Genomic DNA, 19,666 nt, shown 5'->3' on the forward strand with positions numbered 1-19,666 from the left:
AATATAAGTGGGTGTATGAACTATATATTAATAAAAATATATATGTGAGTATATGTTTGTTTTACGGGAATATATTAGTATATTCTTATTTCAGAAATCTAATGGGAACTATATATTGATAAATATATATGAGTCTATGAACTATATATTAATAAAAATATATCTCCCTATATGTTTTTATACGGGAATATGTTAGTATATGTTTATTTCTGAAATGTATTTTCATTTTTTTAATATCGTCAATACTAAAACAAACAAAAAAAAATTATAATATACTATGATTAATCATAGTTCAATTTTTTCTGTTGTTTTTTTTTTATAAAAAATGTATCAATAAAAACCCGTTGGAGTGTACAATTGTAACATAGGACCCATTTTAATAACTATAACGAGTGATCAGTTTTAATTAGTATTTTTTAATATCGCTATTTAAACACCGCGACTGCCTAAGTTTTATTAATATATTAATAAAGTATATGTGGGTGTATGGACTATATATTAATAAAAATATATATGAGTATATGTTTTTTTTTTTGAAAGATATATGAGTATATGTTTGTTTTACGGGAATATATTAATATATTCTTATTTCTGAAATCTAATGAGAACTATATATTGATAAAATATATATGAGTGTATGAACTATATATTAACAAAAATATATCTCACTATTTTTTTTTACTTGAATATGTTAGCATATGTTTTTATATGAAATATATTTTACGATAACAATATTATATAATACATTAATTATGATTTTTCACGGGATGCTTATTAATATTTTTCACACTAAAACATATTAGTAAATAAAAACTATGATTATTTTTATTTATTAGCTTTTTTAATATCGTCAATACTAAAATTTAATATATATTTGTTCATATTAAAATTTAATTATTTTATAATTTTTCATTATTACCGATCAATATATACATTATTATGTTTTAAATACTTTACATATTTTCACCATGGACAAAAAAATCACTTTGACAAGCGCAGCAAAGACGCGACACGCGGCGGAGCCGCGGCCATACAGCGCGGCGAAGCCGCGCTACCCGTGCTGTAGCACGGATATCTCGACTAGTTAACCAATTATAGTAGTAGGTGGTGAATGTGAAGGCTCTTATCTTGAAACAGTAATTTGACTGCGATTGATCTACAAAAAAAGGCGCGTGGCTGCTCCAATATTTGGCTGTGACATATACTACAATGTTGGTAGCGCATAAATATCTAACAAACCTTATTATGTACATCTTACTTTTTTTTTTTTTGTTGATAAAATTGGCACATCTTATTTCAAAAAATAAAAATAAAAATTGACACATCTTAATTTAAACAGATTTTCACCGAGTTATCACTCTAGGAAAAAAGGTTGCAAATATGGCTTTCACTCCTTCAAAACCTCAGGGCAAGAACAATTCAAATAAAAAACTTTCACAACATAGTATTCTGCCAATTCACGCTACCAATTGCGTAGCTCTAAATATATCCCAAAAATAAAATATACATCATTTAACCTTTATCACAGAACCCAGCATTTCACTCGGTATGAATTTAATCCTCTAGACAGGACACAAGATCCGTAGTCAGTAAATGTTCCAAAACAAGTTGAGCCAGGGACTTTTGCACCAGAGTGGGTCCACCAGGGTCTCTATCATAGTCACACCCTACGGACATGAAGTTTTGGTTACCAGATGTACTTTGTTTAAGTTGTATTCAGATCAAATTGTTAAGTATTTGGATTCAGCAAATGGTAGACATGGTTGAGAGCACTAACATACGGCCTGTGACCTGATGCTGTCGCATAGTAGATCAAAATTTTATTCTGCGTTTTGTCTTTTGTAAATTCATTTGGATCTGATCACTATTTGGTACCTTGGAGGTTTTGCATCATATGAAACAATAGCATGATATTTCCAACAACAAAAATAGAAAAGGACTTTCCACAAACAACTAGACCTAAAATTTGTCTGTATATTAGCATTTGAGTGAATAAGCAAATTTATCCTCCAAGTTGTAAGCTGAAATAGTTCTTCACTTTTGCTAATTGGCAATATAAACATAAAATATCTTTAAAAGTAATATCTTTAAAAGTAATCTCGGTTAACTTCAATTGTCAGTTATTATAAAATGACATGCTAACTAGACTTGTCACATTATATGTTGATCCAACAACAATATTAGCTCGCCATAACCTAATCGGCATATGAAACTTAGGTTATTTAAATGTCCAATTTGTTAATGATAGTAACTATGCATGAACTAATTACTAAAAGGAAAAAAATAGATGGTGCGAAGGAGAGTCGACGAAAACCGATAAATGTTTAATGGCCGTTGGATTGTATTGTGATGTCGGCCATGTTCTACTTTTGTTTGTTTAAAAATTATAAATGCACTGCCACCTTTTTATCGTGTGCATGTCGTGCGTTAAAGTTTTTGCACCATATAATGTCTCTTACTAAAAAACTGACAAGGAAAATTATACCACGGGGTGATAACATTCATATGAGATCAACATGGAGTGGTTGTATTCTCAATTAACATGTCTTGATGTAGTTCTTAATGACAAGAGTTAATAAAGATAAGATTTTGACTAACACTTGTAATTTCAATGATGTATTTACTCATTAGAAATCTTTTTTTTATGGTACAAATCGAATTATTTATTTACTCATTTGAAGAATTCGTTTGTGGTATCCCATGAACATAATTTAGTTGGTAGAATGTAATACACATGGGTTGGAGTTTGAAGTTGTAAGGGATTTGAATCATTTAAGTACATGTTTATGTGCCTAAATGATTATCCGTAGGGGTGGGAATAGGCCAGGCCAGGCCGGGCTTTGGAAGGCCTAAGCCTGGCCTACGTTAAAAATTATAGGCCTGAGCCTGGCCTATTATCCGTCATAGGCTTATTTTTAAGGCCTGGCCTGGCCTTTTTAAAGGCCTGATAAAGCCTGAAAGCCTATTTAAAAGCCTATTATACATAAAGGCCTATGAACACCAACAAGCCTACTATTAAATATGCCCGTAACTTATAAAGGCCTAAGCACACCAACAAGCCTATTAAAGCTACTAAATAGACAAATCTTATGAAGCCAGAGTGCATAAAAAAAATTAACAATGTGAAGATTAACAATAATTGAAGAGATGCAAATTGCATGTTTAGTAGTCAAATATTTGTCGAAACTCAAAATTAAACACCCAAATAATGTGTTAGGGAATACTTAGAGTACATCATCGAGACAGCGACCAAAAACAACATATTTAGGAAAAGTAAATGTTCAAATTCATTCAAGACAAGATAACAAAAGGGGCCATTAACATATGTTCTAATAACAGGCCTTTACTTTCAAATTACATCAGAAATTATAATTGTCTAACAGCAACTTAGCAATCTTCGCATCAAATCTTCAATATGATCTCTTCTTGTTGTTCCGACACCTTAAAAATAACATATAATTTGTCATTATGTATCACTATAACAAATAGTAATCATATTTAGAAATATAAAAAATTTGTTTAAATAAGAAAACATTAATGGTTTACCGTTGACTTTCTCTGCAAACCATACTTGTGACGCAGCCAGTCCCCTTCGCAAATGAGTGTCTCAATAGATTCCTCATTCAATCTAGAACGGAATTCATCGATAACTCTTCCTCCAGCACTAAATGTTGATTCTGATGCTACAGTTGATATTGGAATTGCTAGTATATCAGCAGCCATCTTTGACAAAATTTAATACTTCAAGCTATTGTTTCGCCACCATGTCAGTGCACAAAAAGAGTTGTTGTTACCATCAGGAATGCATAGACCTTCCTTAAGATAAGAATCTAATTCAGATTTCATTGCAGGGATTGCCACTTTTTCTCTCACAAGAACCATCATGTCGTCAAATCCAGTGGAAATTGCAGGTTTAGGTGCAGAGGAAGATGAAGAGTTATTGCTATCATTAGTTAGCACTTCACTAGATGACGACTCTTCAAGACTTTGAGCTACATACTCTTCATACAATTTATTCAATGCAGCACGCACCTTTTCTATATTCTCTGTTGCAAGTTCAGCAGGCTTATATAAATAAGGAAAACATATACTAACCACATGGAATTTGCACCTTGGATCCAAAACACTAGCAATGGCCATTAGTAAATTGCATTGACCCCAATATTTGTCAAACTTTAGTTTCATTTGGGCTGCCATATCTCTGATGAAAACATTTTCATCCTCATAAGCATTATCAATCACTTGTTTAACCCTCCAAATTTCTGGAAGGTACAAATTTGCAGTGGTATACGCACTACCTGAGATTATATGAGTAGCTGAATTGAAGATCTCTAAAAGCTTACAAATCTTCTCAACTTTCTCCCAATCTTCTTGTGAAGGTTCGAAACCATAGTGTGGCTCCCTTTCTTGATAATCTGCAAATGCAAGCTTGAATTTTAAAGCAGTAAATAGCATGTGAAAAGTAGAATTCCACCTTGTTGGACAATCAAGAACAAGCCTTCTCTCTTTCAAGTGCTTCTGTTCAACAATGTCACAAAAAATTTTCAACCTTGAATCGTTATGATTAACATACTTGACACTTTCGCGAATATTGTAAATAATATTCTTAATCACGCCAAGACCATCTTGCACTAACAAGTTTAGGATGTGTGCACAGCATCTCACATGAAACAAAGCACCATCCAAAACCAACTTATTGCTCAATGATAAGTTATCCTTGAGAATCCTTAAGCATGAGTCATTGTAAGAAGCATTATCAACAGACACTGAAAATACTTTATTTTCAATCTCCCAAGATTTTAAGCACTTGAAAATTGCATCAGCCACATCAACTCCACGTCTTGGAGCAGGCACTTTCACAAAACTCAAAACTCTCTTTTGAAGTTTCCACTCAACATCTATGAAATGTCCTGTGATCACCATATACTCAACAACTTGATGACTTGATTTCCACATATCAGTAGTTAAACTAATCTTGCTTACAGTTTTCAGCTCAGCTTTTAATGCCTTCTTCTCAGCCTCATATATTGCCAAACAATCACTTCTTATGGTTTTACGACAAACTTTTTGAAAATCTGGATTTGCAAACTGAAAACCCCACATTAAAACATCATCTTCAACCATGCTAAAAGGATACTCATGCACCATAATACAAGTTGCAATAATTTCCCTCATCTTCCCATTAGAGTATTTAACACCAGGAACAAGAAATGGATTACTTGCACTTGAAGGTTTAAATGGAATGGTTGGTTGTTTCTTTTGTGCACGCTCATGCAACTTTTTATGCATACAAAGTTCAGAATGCCTCTTTAGATGGCTAGTGCTAGACCCTCTTCCACCGGTAGACAACTTCTCTTTACAATATTTGCATACAGCTTTCTTTACACCGTCATTGAGTTCAATTTCGTCAAAATCCTCCCAAACAGCTGAGGTTTTTTTCCTTTTCTTCTTGGGGACACGCTCTTCTACTTGATCTTTACCTTTTTCATTCTCTGGAATTTCTCCATTTTGGCTTGAATCTACACGCACAGGTTCATTTACCTCATTTTGAGGAGCTATGGTAGAACTAGTCATTCCACTATTTTCAAGTGGAGAAGCCATTAGATAGACCTGGTTCACATAGATAGGACACAATAAATTAATAACACAATAAACAAATTATTTAGTGGCTACATGACAAATTTCAATTCAAACAAAGTATAGTAACTAGAATAAATAATAACAATAAACATAAACTTACGAAGCACATGTATAGACACGGACATCAAATACGACGTGAATACCAAAATTCCAACACCAATAATAATTTGAATAAATCATATAATCCGATGTAAGTATGTGTGTCGGTGTTGTGTCGGCGTAAGTCCGACATCGGAACACGCCTAATCTAAGAAGGGTTCGTGCTTCACATACATAAACTAATCACTGCTCACTACTACTAGTCTACAAAAGTAAAAGAAACACTATTGAACATGTGGTCCAAAAATCAATAAACATTAAGAATGTACAATATGCATAAACTAGTTTAATAAAGGAAAAAACAATTTCTGGAATCAAAATGCCTCCCAATATTGAACATGTGGTCCATGCCTCCATTATATTATATAAATAAGTGGAAAAAATCATGTCTGTCAAAGACAGATTAAAAGCGAAGCTAACTATTAACTAGCCAAAGACAAGGAGCTAGATTACATTAACGAAAAAAGTAAACCACAAAAAGAAAAAGATATTAGTTTACACTTCATTCACCTGATGAATCGGTTAGTGATGGCTTGGGATTAAGGTTTTTCGGCGACTGTTCAATCTGCAGAAGTTGTGAGAATTTGACTTATGTTGTGTCTTTTGTGAGAGAGGCGTTTGCGTTTCAGTTCATTTAGGGTTAAGTGCTTTTTATGTATCATGGTTGTGTCTTTTTATGTATCTCTTTCTCTGATAAGCGTTTGCGTTTCCCAATATTGATGGTTAATTGCTTTTCATGTATCAGAGTTAATTTTTATGTATCTATGAGAAGCGTTTGCTTTTCCCAATATTGAAGGTTAACTGCTTTTTCTGTACCAGGGTTAAAAATGTAAAATACTATATATAAACAGGCCGGCCTGACGGGTCTAATAGGCTTTTTTGCAAGCCTAAGCCTGGCCTATTTAACTAAATAGGCTTTACAAAAAGCTTGAGCCCAGCCTTTTTATTAAACGGGCCAGGCCGTGCTAGGCCTTAAATAGGCTGGGCCGTAGGCCCCTGTCGGACGGCCTGGCCTATTTCCACCCCTAATTATCCGATTAGTTAGGTTAAGCAGACAGTGTTTTTTGTTGTTTATGTGACATTTTAAGATTTGGGCCTAACAAAGAAAGATTTGGGCCTAACACGTGGACCGAGAAGTTACAATAAGGGGACCCACCCAGCAATGCCAAAGGCTTCTCCTCTAAGCCACTCCCATTCCCAATTCCCACCAAAAACTGAATCACTTTCTCGTTTTTGCCCTTCAAAACCCGCCATGTGGGGTTTCTCACCGTGATTTCGTTTCACGGCGAAGCAGCAATCGACGGTGTTTAACTGTTTACGAATCTTACCTTCAACATGCCAAAGCGAAACTCCGTCATTGTTCTCTCATCGGATGATGAAGAAAATGGTCCTAAAACTCGTTCATTCAGTTCGACCCGTTCAAAGCCCAAGCCCGAACCCAAGTCCACTTCAACGGGCTCCAGAGGAAGAAAGAAAGCCCGTGTTTCCACTTCCGCGCCTCGTCTCTCTAAGCTCTATGAGGTAATTTCTTTTTATCTCAGCTTTTCTTTTGATTATACTGAATAATCGCTTTTTTTTTATTATGTTATTTCCATTTTTGTGTCGCGCATATTTTTCATTTCATTGTAGTAGTATTCTAATTTCATTTTTTATTTCAATTATTTTGAATTACTAGAACAAGAGAATGTGATGAGTGAATTTGTTTAACTGCAGATAAATTTGTTTGATGATGACTTCAACCAAGTATTTACCGGGTCAAAGGTATTCGCTGCTGCTGGTATGCTGTTTCTTTTGTTTAACATGCATGTTTGCATTCATACCAATTCTATAACTTCCTTATCAGATAGTAGTACTAGTAAGAGTACCGGCCGTTTTGATCCATGGTTCATAGAAAACAATGTTGTTAAATAACAGCTATAGCGACGCTACAGCACAGCGGAATTTGGACAAACCGCTGTTGTTATGTGATACACTATTTAGTACAAAATGTTGTCAAATAAGAGCTATAGTGGTGCTATATAGTACAATTGCATAGCGTGATTTTAACAATCAGCTATCCACAATTGACAACACTGGAAAACACCCTCTTCACCTCCTTTCTGCCGGAGGATGAGCTCAATGTTTTGGGCATTATTGCAATTTATTATTATTTTGTAAAGAAAAACTCAATTTCTCACTCTTTCATGACCAAACTAAGGCTTTGTTTGCGAGTTTGGAGGGGAAGGGAAGGGAGGGGTTTGGAAGGAGCAAGTGGAAGAAATAGATGACATTGAGAGGGGAAGGCTTTGGGGTTTCATTTTTCTTCATAATACAAAACCCTCCTCATTTGGGGGAACTCAAAAATTGTATTGGAGGAGGGTTTTGGAGGGTCTACATGAATTCTTCAAATTCAATCTAAGTAGTTATAATATTCTTAAAATTAAAAATATATTAATCATAAGGATTAATTTATCATTCTCTAAAAAATTGTTCTTTCAAAAAATGCGAAAGATTTTACCATTTTCCCCTTTATTTCCAACCCTCCAAAGCCTTCCCTTCCCTTCCCCTCCAAACTCCCAAACAAAGCCCAAGTGTATAGTGTATGTTTGGTTTACTGTTGAAAAACTTGACCCAAAGTATCTAGAGTTCTTGTTGAATGAATGCTCATGTTTGTAACTTAAATCCAAATTTACAATCATGGCACCTTCCTGTCATATCCGGAAGTCCAAAAAAATGGTAATAGATAAAACCAAAACACTTGATGTAAGATTGCGAACAAAGACTAAGAAGTTGGACAACAACAAAACTAGGTTATGTTTGTTTCCGTGTCGCTGGTGCCGGTATCCTGCTACACACACTATAAAATACTTGGACGTGAGAGCATAAACTTCTTTGTCGATCTTTACGGGTGTTCAAGTGGGTTGTGACATATTGTCGAACATTTCATTACCTTGTGGTATGCTCTTTCTTCACCCTTCACAGCCCTTAATTTTTGTAGTTTTGTTGTTGTCCAACTTCTTAGTCTTTGTTCGCAATCTTACATCAAGTGTTTTGGTTTTATCTATTACCATTTTTTTGGACTTCACTCCCCAACGACAGTAAAGTGATCAACTGAGTCCCTTAAACATGTTATGTTGATTTCAACCATATAGAAAATCACAGATGGAAGAAGTCTCCGCATTTGACGTTTTACAGTACCCTAGGAGACTAGTTTCTCAGGATGGAGGCTTATTTCAGGAAGCTAAAATACATTGTATTTCAGTTGTGCCTTTTCAATTCTGTTATTACTTGGTAATATATGGGCTGTTTGTTGGAACCCTAAAGATTTGTTAAACAGGCCCGAGTCCTTTAAGCAATTTGTTAAAACAAATTTAAAACCTTACTTTGTGCCAATTTCCCTCTCCATTTATTGTGCCTCTGAATCTTTATCTTTGTTTCTTGATCTCACAAATCATTAGTGCTGAATGGATTCATTAGGTACTCAAAGGAGCACTGCAGAAGAGCTATGGGTTGATAAATACAAGCCCCATTCACTGGAAGAGCTTGCTGTTCACAAGAAAAAGGTCAAATCTTCGTTCCTTAAGATCTTGATACTGATAATATGAATGCCATCCTGTTTTCACTTTTCCCTATTTGTTGTACTTGCAGGTTGAAGAAGTTAAAACGTGGTTTGAAGAAAGGTTGAAACCTTCCAAGGTAATTAATATAGGAAAGGTGCTATATGATTTTAATCAATTTTTGTGTCTTATGATTATACTTTTGATTTTCACCCGTTACAGAGTGTTAGTGTGTGTGTGTGTCTATATTGTTACAAAATAAAGAGGAAGAGGAGATTACTTGTGATGCAAGTAAGCTCACAAATGAGGAAGAAGAAGTTACTTGAGGATCAAGTAACTTGAATATGCCAGCTGGACTTTCTGTTATGGCAGTTAGATGAGTAGCATTAGTATATGATTAGTGTATGATAACTACAATAGACTCTCATTAGTCTATAAATAAGTGTATACACTTTGTATCATTTGATTGATTCATTAATAAAGTTTTTCACTTTCATTTCATTTTCTCTCTCTCGAGTTTCTTGTTATGGTATCAGGAGCCTTCTCTTTGGGGAAGGTGGTTACGATTCAGTTACGCACCGTTTCCGCCATGGATGCGTGTTTCTGAAGCTTTTTCAAGTTTTTTTTTTCTTCCTTTTTCTTCTGTCTTCTCGTTGAAGATCCTTTCTTTTTCGTATCTCTTTTCTCATCTTTGTGTTGATTCCTGAATCGTTCAGATTTTGATTTTCTTTCAATCAATCATGGTTCGAAATCAAGATCCAAAGATTATTCTTCACCTTACTATGTTCATCCCAGTGATGGACCTCATTCAGTTGCAATCAAGCCTCAATTGAACACGTCCAATTATCAAGCTTGGGCGCGTGCTATGCGCAGAGGTCTTGGTGGCAAGAACAAGTATCAGTTTGTAGATGGAACAATTCCTCCTCCTACTGATAATGATTTGAATTTTTCTGCATGGGAACGTTGCAACAATCTTATCCACTCATGGATCATGAACTCTGTTTCTGATAGTATTGCACAGAGCATTGTGTATATTGATAACGTTTCTGACGTTTGGAATGAGTTGAAAGAACGTTTTAGCAAAGCTGATCGCATTCGTGTTTGGAAGCTCAAATCTGAGATCAACAATCTCAAACAAGGTACTGGTTCTGTTAATGACTATTACACTGAATTGAAATCTCTTTGGGAAGAGTAGGATAGTCATAGACCTACACCTTCATGTGTTTGCCCTATGAGATGTGTGTGTGCTTCCATGCGAAATGTTAAAGAATTTAGGCATGAGGATCAAGTGATTCAGTTTTTGAGTGGCCTTAATGAAGTTTTTTCCATTGTTCGTACTCAAATTCTGCTTATGGATCCATTACCTCCTCTCAGCAAAGTTTACTCTTTAGTGGCTCAAGAAGAAAGTCATGAAGGTATTGATGCTATTGATGATAGTAAAGTCTTGGTTAATGCTGTTGAAACCAAGAAACCTTATGGTAGAGGCAAGGGATCCATTTCTCAGGGAGGGAAAAGTGGTAGACAATGTAGCTTTTGTGGTAAATCAGGTCACACTATTGAGACCTGTTACAGAAAGCATGGCTATCCTCCCAACTATGGTAATGGTAGATTCAACTCTAATGCAAATTCTGTGCAATCTGAAGATCCTGATGAAAGTTGTAAAGGATCTACTGAGACTGCTTCTGGTTCATTGCCTGCATTTACTAAAGAACAGTATGACAGCATTCTTGCCTTAATTCAATCCTCTAAGGTTGCATCTCCTCAGTCTTTGGTAAACCAGGTCAGCACTTCAGCTTCAATTGGTCATACACCAGTTGAAGCATCTACTTCAGGTAATGCTTATTGTTCCCTACCTGTTGCACATTGCCTGGCCTGTGTTAAATCTAACTCCTGGATATTAGATTCAGGAGCAAGTGATCATATTTGCTCTTCTTTGAACTGGTTTACTACATATTATAACATTGAGCCTACCAATGTTAAACTTCCTAATAATACTATTGTTGTCACTAATATAGCAGGCACCATCAGTCTCACACCTCATTTAGTTTTACATAAGAGTTCTATATCTCAAAGATTTTTCTTTTAATTTGATTTCAGTGTCCAAACTATGTTCCAGTTCAAATTGCACTTTACATTTCTTTGACAAATATTGTGAATTGCAGGATATGACTTCTCAAAGGAAGATTGGTTTGGCTGATCTATGTGAAGGATTGTACAAACTAAACCTTGAAGCTAGCATGTCAAGAGTCATGTCTGTTTAAGTTGCTGATCCCAATATCATTCCTTCTTCAGCTCTTTGGCACTATAGGCTAGGGCATTTATCTCATTCTAGATTAGCTATTATGAATAAGCAGTTTCCTTTCCTACAAACTGATCCCAACTTAGTGTGTGAAACTTGTCATTTTGCTAAGCAAAAGAAACTTCCCTTTTGTATCAGTACCAAAAGAGCAATCAATAAAATGGATATTTTGCATTTTGACATTTGGGGTCCTCTTTCTATTAAATCCATTCATGGTCATAGTTATTTTCTTACTGTTGTGGATGATTATAGTAGATTTGTATGGATCATTTTATTGAAATCAAAATCAGAAGTTCAATTACAAGTTCAAAACTTTATACTTTTTGCAGAAAATCAATTTGATTGCAAGGTTAAAACTGTCAGAAGTGACAATGGTCCTGAGTTTGATTTACAACAATTTTATGCTTCAAAAGGAATTTTACATCAAAAATCTTGTGTTGAAACTCCCCAACAAAATGGGAGGGTTGAGAGAAAACACCAGCACATATTGAATGTTGGAAGAGCGCTTCTTTTTCAATCAAAACTTCCTAAAAAATTTTGGTCTTATGCTCTTGTGCATGCCACTTACATCATAAATAGAGTTTCTTCATCCATTTTAAAGGATAAATCTCCTTATCAACTTTTTTTTGATCAAAACCCTGATTTTGATAGTTTTAAAGTTTTTGGTTCATTGTGTTTTGCTTCTACTCTTTGTTCTCACAGAACTAAGCTTGCTTCTAGAGCAAGAAAGAGTGTTTTTCTTGGATATAAGACTGGTGTCAAGGGTTTTGTTCTCTTTGACTTACAGTCTAAGCAACTTTTCATTTCCAGAAATGTCGTTTTTTATGAGTATGTTTTGCCTTATAAAACTGCTTCTGATCCTATTTCTGCTTCTGATGCTACTTCTGCTTCTGATCCTATTTCTGCTTCTGATCGTACTTCTGCTTCTGATCCTACTTCCGCTTCTGATCCTACTTCTGCTTCTGATCCTCCTTCTGCTTCTGATAATTTTCCTGCGTCTGTCCCACGTGTAGCGTATCATAATCAGGATTCTTTCTCTGATTCTCTTCCCATTCCTCCTATCAATCATAATGATTCTTCCTCTCCTATTATAAACCCTCCTATACCTAATTTACCTGATCCTATAGATGATGTTGAACCTGTTATTAGAAGGTCTGAAAGAGTCAAAAATGTCCCTGTTAAGCTTCAAGACTATGTTTGTAACTCTTTCACAGATCAACCATCTTCATCTTCTTCAGGTAGTTTATATCCTTTGTCCAATTTTACTTCTTCTCATTTTCTTTCTCCTTCACAATCACATTTTACTCTTTCTGTTACTTCCCACACTGAGCCCAAATCATTTGAAGAGGCTATGCAATCTGAGTACTGGGTTGAGGCAATGAATGCTGAGATCCTGGCTTTAGTAAAGAATGGTACATGGACATTAGTTGATTCTCCTCCCAAAGTCAAACCTATAGGGAACAAATGGGTGTTCAAAATCAAGTATCATTCTGATGGCACTATTGAAAGGTACAAAGCCAGATTGGTTGCTAAAGGGTATAGTCAAATTGAAGGTCTTGACTATTTTGAAACCTTTTCACCAGTAGCAAAGATCACCACTGTTAGAATGCTTCTTGCTTTGGCCTCCATCAATGATTGGTTCTTGCACCAGCTTGATGTGAACAATGCTTTTCTTCATGGTGACCTCCATGAAGATGTGTATATGCAGATCCCACAGGGTGTTCATACTTCCAAACCAAATCAAGTCTGCAAGTTAAATAAATCTCTTTATGGTTTGAAGCAGGCCAGCAGGTCCTGGTATGAAAAGTTAACCTTGTTTCTCACTCAGCAAGGATATACTCAAGCTTCTGCAGATCACACTCTTTTTGTGAATGATTCTAATGATTCATTCACTGCCCTGCTCATTTATGTTGATGATATCATCTTAACTGGAAATTCTTTGCCAGAAATCACTAGAGTCAAGCATTTACTTGATGCATCTTTCAAAATCAAGGATTTAGGTCAACTGAAATACTTTCTTGGTCTTGAGGTCGCTTATTCCAAAACTGGTATTTCTGTTTCTCAGAGGAAATATTGTTTAGACTTGCTCAATGACTCTGGTTTATTAGGTTCTAAACCTGTTTCCACACCTATGGATCCTTCTATCAAGCTGCACCATGATGGGGGGCAACCCTATGAAGATATCTACTCATATAGAAGGCTTGTAGGCAGATTAATATACTTGACAAACACAAGACCAGACATTTGTTTTGTGGTTCAACAACTTAGTCAATTTCTGTCTGCACCAACCAAAACTCATTACAATGCAGCATGTAGGGTGATTAGATACTTGAAGAATTCACCAGGCAAAGGTTTATTTTTTTCTAAGTCATCACACATACAGCTTTTAGGCTTCACAGATGCAGACTGGGCAGGATGTGTTGACACAAGAAGATCCATAACAGGCTTATGCTTCTTCCTTGGTTCCTCTCTTATATCATGGCGCACCAAAAAGCAAAGCACAATGTCTAGATCTTCAAGTGAAGCTGAATACAGAGCACTTTCAGCTGCAGCTTGTGAAATGCAGTGGCTGATTTACCTTCTCAAGGATTTAAGGATTCACAACAACAAGCTTCCTGTATTGTATTGTGATAACAGAAGTGCTTTACATATTGCAGCCAATCCAGTGTTTCATGAAAGAACTAAACATCTGGAGATAGATTGTCACTTTGTAAGAGAGAAGGTACAAAATGGAACTATGAAGCTTCTCCCAGTTTCAAGTGCTGAACAAGCAGCAGACTTCTTCACCAAACCACTGCATCCTAAGCCTTTCATTACTCTATTGTCCAAGCTTGGCATGGTAGATATATACCAAGCTCCAGCTTGTGGGAGGCTGTTACAAAATAAAGAGGAAGAGGAGATTACTTGTGATGCAAGTAAGCTCACAAATGAGGAAGAAGAAGTTACTTGAGGATCAAGTAACTTGAATATGCCAGCTGGACTTTCTGTTATGGCAGTTAGATGAGTAGCATTAGTATATGATTAGTGTATGATAACTACAATAGACTCTCATTAGTCTATAAATAAGTGTATACACTTTGTATCATTTGATTGATTCATTAATAAAGTTTTTCACTTTCATTTCATTTTCTCTCTCTCGAGTTTCTTGTTATATATATAAAATATTATTCCCTCATTCATGTTTTTTTTTTTTTTTTTTGAATGGCAAAGTAATAATTATATATAAAATGTGAGATTCCCTCATTCATGTACACTTGCAAAATAATGTTTAGGTAGAAATTAAGGATGAGGTAAATCACAGTCGAATTATTAATAATACAGAAATGATAAACAAACAAAAAAAAATCAAACACAAATACGACCCCATATACCGTATTCCACTGTTCACTAATACATTTATTATTTTATTTTATTTTTGCTTTCACGCTCACTCTCTTCCTCTTCTCTGTTATTCTCTCATCTTCCTGTTCCTTTATTTTTTTTCCTTTGCTTCTTACTCTCTCTTGTCTCCCTCGTCTCCCTCCATTCACTGTTGTTTCTCTCTCATCTCACACCACCACCGTTTTTCTTTCCGGCAACGGCGACCACCAGCTTTCAACTCCCCGGATCTTGAACCCAAAAGGTGCAACAGCCGACGAACCCAAAAATCGCAAATCTTGAACCACAAAAGCGCAACAACTCAGTGGCCGGCAAGAAAGAGAGGGACGACGGTTGGCGAGAAAGAGAAGAAGACGGTCGTGGTTGGTGTGCGGTCGACGTGAGGGAGGAGGGGACAATGGCAGCAGACAGGGGAGAGACCTGGACAGTGGAGAGAGGGAATTATTGAGTTGAAAACGGTGGTGGTGTGAGATGAGAGAGAAATGGTGGTGGGAGAATGAGTTCTGCAAACGGCAGGCATAGAAGAAAGGAAGAAGGGAGGTGTGTTGGATTTACAACAATGCCCCTGCTTTAAGGTTGAAAAGTCTAAAATGTCCATGGTGTCTATTTTGTGTCAAGAAAAGTGTGTTCACTTATCATTTCTCTTAATAATAATGGTATTGATTGTAAGGTAATATGTACCTGAGATTTCTGTGATTAGCTTCTCCCATGCTCTTAGTTTTGGCATGTCGTGAGGCTGCAAACACTCATTTTATGAACAATATTACAGCTATTCTAAGAATTAAGTGTTCTTTTACGATTACGACAATGTTCAAGAATTCAGTACGTAGAAAGGAGAATTTTTACATAGCAGGAGGAGAATATCATGATTTATTAGTTGTTGGTTTTTTTAGTCTTCTCTTCCAAATTCACCCAAGTATTGATTTAGTTTTGGAGTTCAAATTTCTATAGAAATTTTTCTCCCTGAGCTAGGTTATACTGATACAAATGACTGTAAAATTGTCTCTGCACTTTCTATATGTTTAATGTGAGTTTCTTTTCCCCCCTTTGTTTACAGGGTGTCTACAGAAATAATGTTCTTGTCGTCAGTGGGCAGGCAGGAGTCGGAAAATCTGTATGTTGCTCTTCCATTCTCTTCTAAACACTTAACACCCTTACCCTCTTTCATGCATTAGCACAACCACACGAGAATTTTGGAAATGATAATATTTGGTATCTTCAAACTACTGTGGCTTGTTCTTGATAATTTTCCTTTTATCTCCTTTTTTTAGATGCTTCTATATTTCTATATTCTTCGTTTCTTTCACGCAAATTTTAATTCTGTCACCCTTGAATTTCTGCATTTCACTTTTATAGACTCTGCTATATCTAAAAAGTGTGCAGAAGACTTTGTTATATAGATTCTGCTATATCTAAAAAGCATGTAGAAGACTTCTAGTTAGAAGATTGCCACAAAGAACCACATCTTAACATCCTTTGTCAGGAATATTGCCTTGATTGACATTGAAAATTGCTTCTTTTGATTGCATAGGCTGCTATTCATGTAATTGCTTCTCATTTGGGTGCAGTGGTATGTGGATGGAACACACCTACACCTGTAATTTGGCAAGAGCATCTTTATAACTCTGGAACAGGTAGGTCTTGTCGGTATGCTCTTTATGAACTGGTTATCAGAAAATCTACACTCTCCTCCCCTTAGCCCCTCCTATTGAATGATCTGTTTTTACTATTAAATGGTGAGCGTCCTTGAGGATTTACTTCAAAATGAGTAAATAACAATGTACATTGTGTTTAGTCCAAATGGGAAAAATGCTTGCAATAATTTTTTTTTTGGGAAAAATTCTGAATCATTGAAATTTTTAATTTCCTTATTGTGAGTTGACTATTTGTTTCTTACATGTTTTCTGATTGATTGACAGATACAAAATACACTTCCAAGTTGGATGAATTTGTAAGTTTTGTTGAGAGAATACGGACATTTGGATTAATACCAACCTCCTTTACTGGGGAGTCAAAGCCTTCCATCATATATTTAATAGACGATCTTCCCATGATGCATAGTAAAGCTGCTTTAGGAAGACTTAAAGATTGCTTGAATCTTTTGGTGCATACTACACAGATACCCACAGCCATATTGGTCACAGATTACGGAAATACTGATTCAGCAGATTATAATGCACGGTCCGTGGAAGAACTTAAGATATCTCTAGAAAGTTCTGGGGCTTGTAAGGTTACCACCTTCAATAATTCTTGTGGTTTCCGATTTCATGTTATAGTAGAATACTTATGCAGAACTTAATTTGTGAAACTTTCAGATTGCGTTCAATCCAATTACAGTTAATTCTATTAAGAAGATACTTTTTAGAATATGTCAAATGGAGCAGTGTGATGTGACGGCTGAAAATGTTGATTGTATAGCAAAAGCAAGCGGGGGTGACATTAGGCATGCAATTACTTCTCTACAGTTTTTCTGTCTGAACCCGAATCAAGTGCATTCTTTGTCTCAATCTACCCGTAGTCCTCATGCATTAAAAGAGGAACGTAATAAACCTGTTGAATTAGATGATGGATCTTCCTTGTACTTTGGCAGAGATGAGACACTATCTTTATTTCACGCCTTAGGGAAATTTTTGCACAATAAGAGGGAGACTGGAGTTGCAGTAGAATATGGTACCGAGTTCATAAATAATTTAGTCACATTTAAATTTCATATCTTGTCTTATAGTTGAAATATTAAGATAATTTTATTCTGCAGCTTTTAATTATAGTTAATTTTCTTATGTGCTAGAACAAAATGGCTTTCTCATACACGAAAGATTTTCAAGATTACCTTTAAAAATGGATGTCCCAGAGAAAATTCTTTGTCAAGCCCATGTGCAACCTGGTCCAGTTGCTGATTTTCTACATGAAAATGGTATTTCCTTTCAAGACGCTTTTAATGTTCTTTGTGAAAAATTGATTATAGTGAAGATATTTTATTCCATTTTTAAATTTTATAAACCTAATACAGTGGCTTTCCAATTCTGGCTAATTGCTCGCAGTTCTAGATTTTTTAAATGACGAGGCAGTAGAAGATGCGTGGATTTTGTCTTCATATCTAGGTGATGCTGATATCCTTCTCACTAAACTTCGGGGAATGGTGTCTAGTTATAATGAGGCAGAGAGTATTTTACAGTCAGCTGCTGCATCAATTGCTGTTCGTGGGGTGCTATTTGGAAACTCTTGTCCACTTTCCTCCAGGTTATCAGTTAGTTATATGCATGCAGTCTTTTCTGCAAAGTGTAACTTTATGTTTCTCTGTAATATTTTTATCAGTTTACTTTTACAGGTGGCATGCAATCCGTCGACCAAAGCTCTGGCAGGTTGAGAAAGAATCATCATACCAGAAGGTAAACTCATTATGGCTCCTCCTTTATATATTTTATTATCTTGCAATGTTTCAGTTTCTATACTTCACGTAGATAATTTGAAATGTTGCATTTTAGTTTAACTAGGGAGAGAAAAAAGGACTAGAGAACATTAAGGGAATATTTTATAGGTTTCCTTGATTGATGCTCTTTTTATGCTGGTTTTCTGTCTACGCTGATATGTAGTAGGGAGGAGTGCTAGCAACACAGTCTGTAATTTGTTGAAATTTAAATGGGTCCCATTAAATCATGTAGGCCCCACATAAATTTAGTGGGACCCGTTTAAAATCCTACCAATTAGAGTGTGTTAGAAAGAATGTGTTAGTTGCTAGCATAATTCGTGTATTAGGTAGTGTAAGCAGGGTAGCTTTCTCACCAGAAGATTCAAATATCTCATATTCTAGCCCGCTTTGACTATGTAGCTAAGGATTTTGTAACCAAATATAAATTGGTTTTGTAATAAACTAAAACTTCACAAATTGCTTATGTTTTCCTTTACTTTTAATATTTGACTTCTATTTGTGATCTTCTATTGCAGAATGAGATGTTAAGGCAGAGAATCCCTGCTTGTAATCAGTTGAGTTCTTATCATATGTCAGTTATGGCCACAGAATACATGCCTATGTTTAAATTGCTGGGAAATAGGGTTGGTAGTGGATATGATGAACTACATCAGGAATCAAATATTGATATTGACAAAATGAGTTTAGATGGTGAAGCAATGGAGATATCTGATGATGACATAGAAGATTGGTAGGCACATAACATGCAATGACGAGGTTGTTCATTTTGCAGACAGTTATTTGCTTTCTTTATTTGCCAGTGTTAATTAAGGCTGAAGCGTTTCGTAGGGAAGGGCGAGTTTTTTGTGAATATAGGAGATATTTTGATGCACTCTTGATTACAAAGCCAATTGTAATGGGTTCTCAGATCTTGATGGAATTATTGGTTTGGGACACGAGTGTTTGTTGAGAATGTGTCGCTGTAAATACTAACCTGTTACTTGAGTCTTATATCAAAGTTCAAGAAACAATTGGTAATTGTGCACGGTAAAAATAGATTCCATTTAACGATCTCTAGTCTCTTTTGTTTTGTTTTGTTTATAATTCAATCTGCTTGGTTTTTAAAATATGTCAAATATAGTGACAAACGTCTCATGTTCTTCTTTTTTTTTTTTTCTATGCGCACAAGGTAAACACAATGACGTAACAACTCAAGAAACATATTGTAATCTATCTTATAGTTTAGAAGAGTGTTAATCTCTCGTGAGTATCACCCAGTAATGACTGTGACAGTGGCACTGAGTT

The 19,666-nt window shown here is 35.5% G+C and overlaps 1 protein-coding gene and 1 pseudogene across 2 annotated transcripts; one reads left to right on the plus strand and one right to left on the minus strand.

Moving 5' to 3' along the window:
• Positions 1-3,268: 3,268 nt before the first annotated feature.
• On the minus strand, positions 3,269-6,898 carry LOC146900664 (zinc finger BED domain-containing protein RICESLEEPER 2-like; annotated as a pseudogene). Its single transcript, XR_015023799.1, has 2 exons — positions 3,547-6,898; positions 3,269-3,441 (listed from the first exon to the last, which is right to left on the minus strand). The product of XR_015023799.1 is annotated as a zinc finger BED domain-containing protein RICESLEEPER 2-like (transcript).
• Positions 6,899-6,945: 47 nt separating this feature from the next.
• ATRAD17 (RADIATION SENSITIVE 17) lies at positions 6,946-19,430 on the plus strand. Its single transcript, XM_085738346.1, has 12 exons — positions 6,946-7,260; positions 7,453-7,516; positions 9,196-9,281; positions 9,367-9,414; positions 16,010-16,066; positions 16,484-16,586; positions 16,872-17,182; positions 17,268-17,622; positions 17,741-17,866; positions 17,994-18,192; positions 18,281-18,341; positions 18,898-19,430. Exons 1-12 carry the CDS (start codon positions 7,075-7,077, stop codon positions 19,114-19,116), a joined length of 1,815 nt encoding a protein of 604 aa, XP_085594472.1. The 5' UTR covers positions 6,946-7,074; the 3' UTR covers positions 19,117-19,430.
• The last annotated feature ends 236 nt before the right edge of the window (positions 19,431-19,666 follow it).

The sequence above is a fragment of the Medicago sativa genome, chromosome 8 (assembly GCF_051527215.1).
Source record: "Medicago sativa cultivar Bolivia chromosome 8, Bolivia_mono, whole genome shotgun sequence".
Taxonomy (NCBI): Eukaryota; Viridiplantae; Streptophyta; class Magnoliopsida; order Fabales; family Fabaceae; genus Medicago; species Medicago sativa.

Coding starts and splice junctions, on each gene's coding strand:
- ATRAD17 (XM_085738346.1), top strand. CDS start 7,075: ATGCCAAAGCGAAACTCCGTCATTGTTCTCTCATCGGATGATGAAGAA. Junction 16,587..16,871: donor TCTTTATAACTCTGGAACAG/GTAGGTCTTGTC, acceptor ATTGATTGACAG/ATACAAAATACACTTCCAAG. Junction 17,623..17,740: donor TGGAGTTGCAGTAGAATATG/GTACCGAGTTCA, acceptor CTTATGTGCTAG/AACAAAATGGCTTTCTCATA.